General features: G+C 34.9%; 2 protein-coding genes across 2 annotated transcripts in view; one reads left to right on the top strand and one right to left on the bottom strand.

The window, feature by feature from the left end:
- The window catches only part of LOC137993600 (DNA repair protein SWI5 homolog), a 7,419-nt gene extending 7,291 nt beyond the window's left edge, over positions 1-128 (top strand). The window contains exon 7 of the mRNA XM_068839549.1: positions 1-128. This exon is cut by the window's left edge and continues 9 nt beyond it. The gene's annotated coding sequence lies outside the window, so the exon portion shown is untranslated.
- LOC137993598 (uncharacterized) overlaps positions 1-5,000 on the bottom strand; it is a 9,791-nt gene that overhangs the window by 592 nt on the left and 4,199 nt on the right. Inside the window, exons 4-9 of the mRNA XM_068839548.1 lie at positions 4,278-4,348; positions 3,775-3,820; positions 3,585-3,640; positions 2,847-2,919; positions 1,837-1,993; positions 1-256 (exon numbers count right to left, since the gene is read on the bottom strand). The exon at positions 1-256 is cut by the window's left edge and continues 592 nt beyond it. Coding sequence (XP_068695649.1) covers positions 1-256; positions 1,837-1,993; positions 2,847-2,919; positions 3,585-3,640; positions 3,775-3,820; positions 4,278-4,348 — 659 coding nt within the window. The remainder of the gene's footprint in view (positions 257-1,836; positions 1,994-2,846; positions 2,920-3,584; positions 3,641-3,774; positions 3,821-4,277; positions 4,349-5,000) is intronic.

Raw genomic sequence — 5,000 nt, 5'->3', positions numbered from 1 at the left:
CTTGTGCAGTCCCCACTCTGGATGAATGGTAAAATGCCGCCCATATTTCCTGCTTGTCTGTGTGAACATTGCACTCTTATTAATAGCTGCATCACTGGACACCTTGTACACAGGCAAGTGGTGCCAAGTCTGATACTGTTGACGCAAATGTACTGGCAGGCGCTGCCTGGCTTTCTGGTAGAATGACTGTTTGGTGATGTCTGGGGTCCTCTTTGGATTGGGGAGAAGTTTGCTCCGTGACAAAACAGTATCACTTCTGTGGCCCAGGGAACAAATCATGAACAGTGTTACAGATAAAAATTAATGTTAATAAGTATAAATCAAAAGGGGAAAAACTGATATTATTAAGTCCCTTAAATTCAATGAAAAAAAGATATTTCAGCCAGGAAGTTCATTAATTTAACATCAATTAAATTGGTAAATTTTAAACTTTGTCCTTTTGCCTGTTGTTTCATCTCTACTTTATTTGCCAAAATAAAAATTACAGATCAGCTGCAAACTCTAAAGACCTCCTGGACCAAAACGTTTATGGAAGTGTTCATAGTAAAACCTTTTACTATCGGGACTGTGATCTCACATTCGCTATTATGGGGAAAATATCTTCGATAAAGATTTTGATCTAATCTAAGGACAGTGGATCAAATTTTCCAAAGCTTATAAGGACGGTGCCTACTATTGTTATTGTGCATACTTTCTGCACGTCTCCAGATACTCAGATTTCCTATCGCCAGTGCTTACTAATACAGGCCTGGGATATTTTTGCGCGGTTTAAAACTGTCCGGAGAAAGTAGATCTTGGTAAGTACTCTTGGTATTCCAAAAGAAAATTGGGGGTAACCATGCATTTTTGACAGATAATTAAGCTTCAATTTGAGAAAGAACGGCATACATTGCTTTGTATTTTAAATCTTTTTACAAATATTATTCATGAATTATCTTTGAAAAATGCGTGGTTACCCCCAATTTTCTTTTTGGATTTCAATAACACTTGTTAAGATCTACATTTTCTGCATAATATCTTTAATTAGTAGGCACCGTCCTTACTAAGGAACAAAGAACTTACAAAATGTATCCAAAGTACAGTGTAGTTAACTAAAGGCATCAAAATGTTTATTAACCCATTGACTCCCGGGGGGTTCCCCATTGACAAGTAAAATCAGATTGAATGGGAGTCCAAGGGTTAATGTTAGTGAATTAAACAAAGAACTGAAATGTTGACATATTCTTAACCAAGTGTTTCTACCTAGGAATTAAAGATACTGGTAAATCAAAAAACTAGATCTATCATCTTGACAGTCACAAATAATTTTATTTTATTAGCCTGTATAGAAGTTTGTAATGCTGTTATTGCTAATACTTAATTCTTAAGGACTATGTGCATTTTGTGTATATTATGGCACTATAAAGTCTCCTTATTTTTTAAGAGGCCAATTTCAATAGGCTCAATTTTACTGTACCTAAAGTTCAATTTCAATTTCATTTTTACTGTTCAAGCAGTGTTCAGAAGTGCTTGGCATAAAACATCAGCAAATGGCACAGCAAAAGTCCAAATAAATGCTTTATTTGGAAAGGAAAAACAACTTTTAAAAAAGCAAGCGAAAAATAAGACGTGTTGGGCCAATCAAAGTTCAGTCCTTCAAAAATGTCAAAAGACAAAAAAAGGCAGAAAATCCTTCTCAAGAGAGTTACTACTGTCCCAGTGTATCTAATGAGCACATTCAGCATTGTGATTAGCTCATTTGGATCCACTTGTGGGTTTCTGTTTTTAATACCCCTGATAACTGTGAATCTTCTAGAAACAAGGACCTTCTGGCTGCAATATTGAAGGTAAATATACCTGGCAAGTGCTTGTAGAGCTTCCTCAATTCTGCCACTGTCACAGATCTCACAGCTTTTCTCAGTGTGGTCATTGTTTAATTTCTGGCTGAGCATCTCCAGTTTGTCTGTTTTTACCCCAGAAAGAGTGCTGAAGAACTTGAGAGCTAGCTCACGTTCTTGAAACCAAAACAGAAAGTAAACAATTCATGACTATTCTTTACAATGCTAAACAACTTATTATAAGTATGTACATACATTACATTATTCATCTTGTTTCTCCTTTTATAGAAGGAGTGAAAAATGCATGGCTAAATTACAGGTAATATGCAATAAATCAAAACATTGAAAAAATTATTTAACTATAATTAACTAATTATGGTTATGACTGACATATTAATTAAAGTAGTGGTCATGTTGCTAAATACTGTAGAATGTCAGGTTGCCATACCACCCTTAAAATGGAAATGGATTGAGCTCCCAGAAATGTAATGGAAATGTGGGCCAATTTGCTCTTCAGGCCAGGTTTAGAGTGGTTTTCAGTTGAGTGTCGAAAGTAATTAGATAATTACTTTGGTTTTGCATTACTTCACTCAGTGATTGGTTCAAAATTCTCGCACCACTTTTTCAACCAATCAGAAGTGAAACCAAAACCAATCGTGGCTCGTGTGTGCACATTTTCCCGCTCTGTGTCGGCTACGTGTAATTACTTTGAGTTTTGATTGGTTGAATGGATTGTCTCTGTCCTTCTTGATTGGCCAAAGTAATTACTTTGGTTTTGGTTTTGCGACACTCATTTGAAAACCGCTCTAATTGGTTGCAATTAATATGGTCATGAAACACTTCCACTTTTTTCTGACTCAAGAAAGCTCTCTTACTGCTGAATTCCATCATTTTGGAATCAAGTGCGAGTAAAACATGGCTTGAAATGACTTTGAGTGCTTCTTCTGAACTAACACAAACATGAAAATAATACTTAGTCTACTAATATGGTGTGGGTAATTTATAAGGAAAAAGTAAAGCAAAGTGAACCTTTGTGTGTAGCTGTTTTTAGCCATGATTCGACTGCCTCCAGTGAGTGGGGATGAACAGACTTCTTGATGGACTAAGAAAAGGAAAGGTTAGAGTTTTAGAAAAAAGAACTGAAATCATGGTTAATAATCATGATAATAATTTAATAATAATAATAATGATGATAGTAATTATAGTAATTATGATGACCTTTGCTTATAAGGTGTCAAGTTTACTTTATAGCACTGAGACATAATAGATTAACACCCCAATCTGCGATTAATAACCACTTAATAACCGAAAGTGAGGTCATTACAGCAAAATCTTGAACGGAGGCCTTGTTGTATAGCGAGATTAATACAGCTAGACCGAGGTTTGAGAATTTTGCTGTAACGACTGAACAGTCAAGGTTATTAAGTTGTTTATCATATGGCTAACAGAACGGTTCTTAATTAAAGAAGAAAAACTAAATGTGCATAATCCATAATTGGCCAATAATTGGCTCTTAGCCAATCAGAGTGTGCATCATATTGACCAGAAACACTGTCTAGCCATATATTAATAAAAATTAATTTATTAATACCAACTGAGGTTTGAATTTTGCTCATCTCAAGAGCCTTAACAATGTAATTTTATGCAGAAGGAAAACAAAAGTCTGAGTCTATTCAATTGTATTTCTTTTTTTAGTCACCATCATGCAGATTACTATTTTCTTAACAAATTTTCCTATTTTTAGACTGTTTACAAACAAGTTAATACCTTGTCATTAATTGCAAGCTTTTTGGCTTCTTCCAAGTCTTTCAAAATGTTCTTATCTGGTGCAAGATGACAAGGAAAAAACAGCAACATTAATTATAGGGTATTTCCATGATGCCAAATATTTCAATTTACCTATATGTTTACAATAACATTGTAAACTAAAATTTAATGCAAAAAGAAGACTGTTTACCTTGGCTTTTCTGTTTAGTCAAATTTCTCACAGCTGGCAGGGGTGTCTATGAAAGTAAAAAAAAATCCATACGACAAGAGAATACACTGTACATGTACTTCATTTGAACATATACATGTAAAGCAAGAGTGTTTATTATAAATTGAAGGGATAAATTCTCTTTTTATTGATAACCACTTGCTCTGCTGTTTCTATAAACACCATAAACGCTGATATTACTCAAAGGATATTCTTCATTTCTTTCTGCCAATATTGCAGTTGTATCCCCAATGTAGAAACTGAAAAGTACTACTGTGCAGCTATTCTGAGTTATAGTTTAACAAACAGGCCTTATACTGTAGTACTGTGTAAAAGGATTTAAATTATTGCTATTGCAGTTTGTTTCATAAATCGAATCGGAGACAAAAACACACACTCGTCTTTTACTTGTGTTATGCATGCTTGCATAAATTGCAAAACATTTGCTCATAAGGTGAGAGGAAGAACAGTTATGTGTCACTGACTTGAACTGGTGGTGTAGCTTGCCTCTGCGCTGGGCTTTTCTTCACAGAGTTAGCTGAGTCCAACCTTGGTACTGCATTTAAAAAAGGATTGTCAGTATTAACTTGTTTGACTTTATTTGCATGAATTGTTAATTTCAGTTTACAGTGTCCCCAATTAGCGCTCCAGTGCTAGAATGACTGGACAGTTTATCCTTTCCTTTCCTTTTCAACTCTAAGCAAGAATAATAGTTGTAAAGGCTTGAAATTAAGTCTCAATATTTAAAGTGGTACTATGATCAAAAAATCATTTCCTTTTTTTCTTCAGATTTTGAAAGCGTGTTCGCTAAACACCTAACTGGCAAAATTTTGAGCTTTGAGTTTTATCCAAAGCCTGTTTATTTTGAGTGTAAGTTTTGGATTTCATGGTCTGCCATAATTAACTCACGTTAAAACTGGCCGATTGGACCTCAGAGGGTTGGATCTAGAGAAAATGACGTCATCTACTCACTAGCTTAAAATTTCAGCGTGTAAACGCAATTTATTATATATGCAAAACACGGGTTGAAAAGTCTGAAAGCCGAAACCCCTGTGCTGCATATTAATTTAAATTAGGCCGCGTACACACGCATTGCATTCTTAAACTAGTGAGTGTTTGACGTCATTTTCTCCTCGACCCAGCTCTCTCAAGATTTTAAAGTTAGTAATGGCGGACCAATAAATAAGAAAATTCCAGCTAAAATAAAC

This window comes from Montipora foliosa, chromosome 2 (assembly GCF_036669935.1).
Source record: "Montipora foliosa isolate CH-2021 chromosome 2, ASM3666993v2, whole genome shotgun sequence".
Classification (NCBI taxonomy): domain Eukaryota; kingdom Metazoa; phylum Cnidaria; class Anthozoa; order Scleractinia; family Acroporidae; genus Montipora; species Montipora foliosa.
Note: the sequence above shows the minus strand (reverse complement) of the source record. Positions and strands in the feature narration are given on the sequence as shown.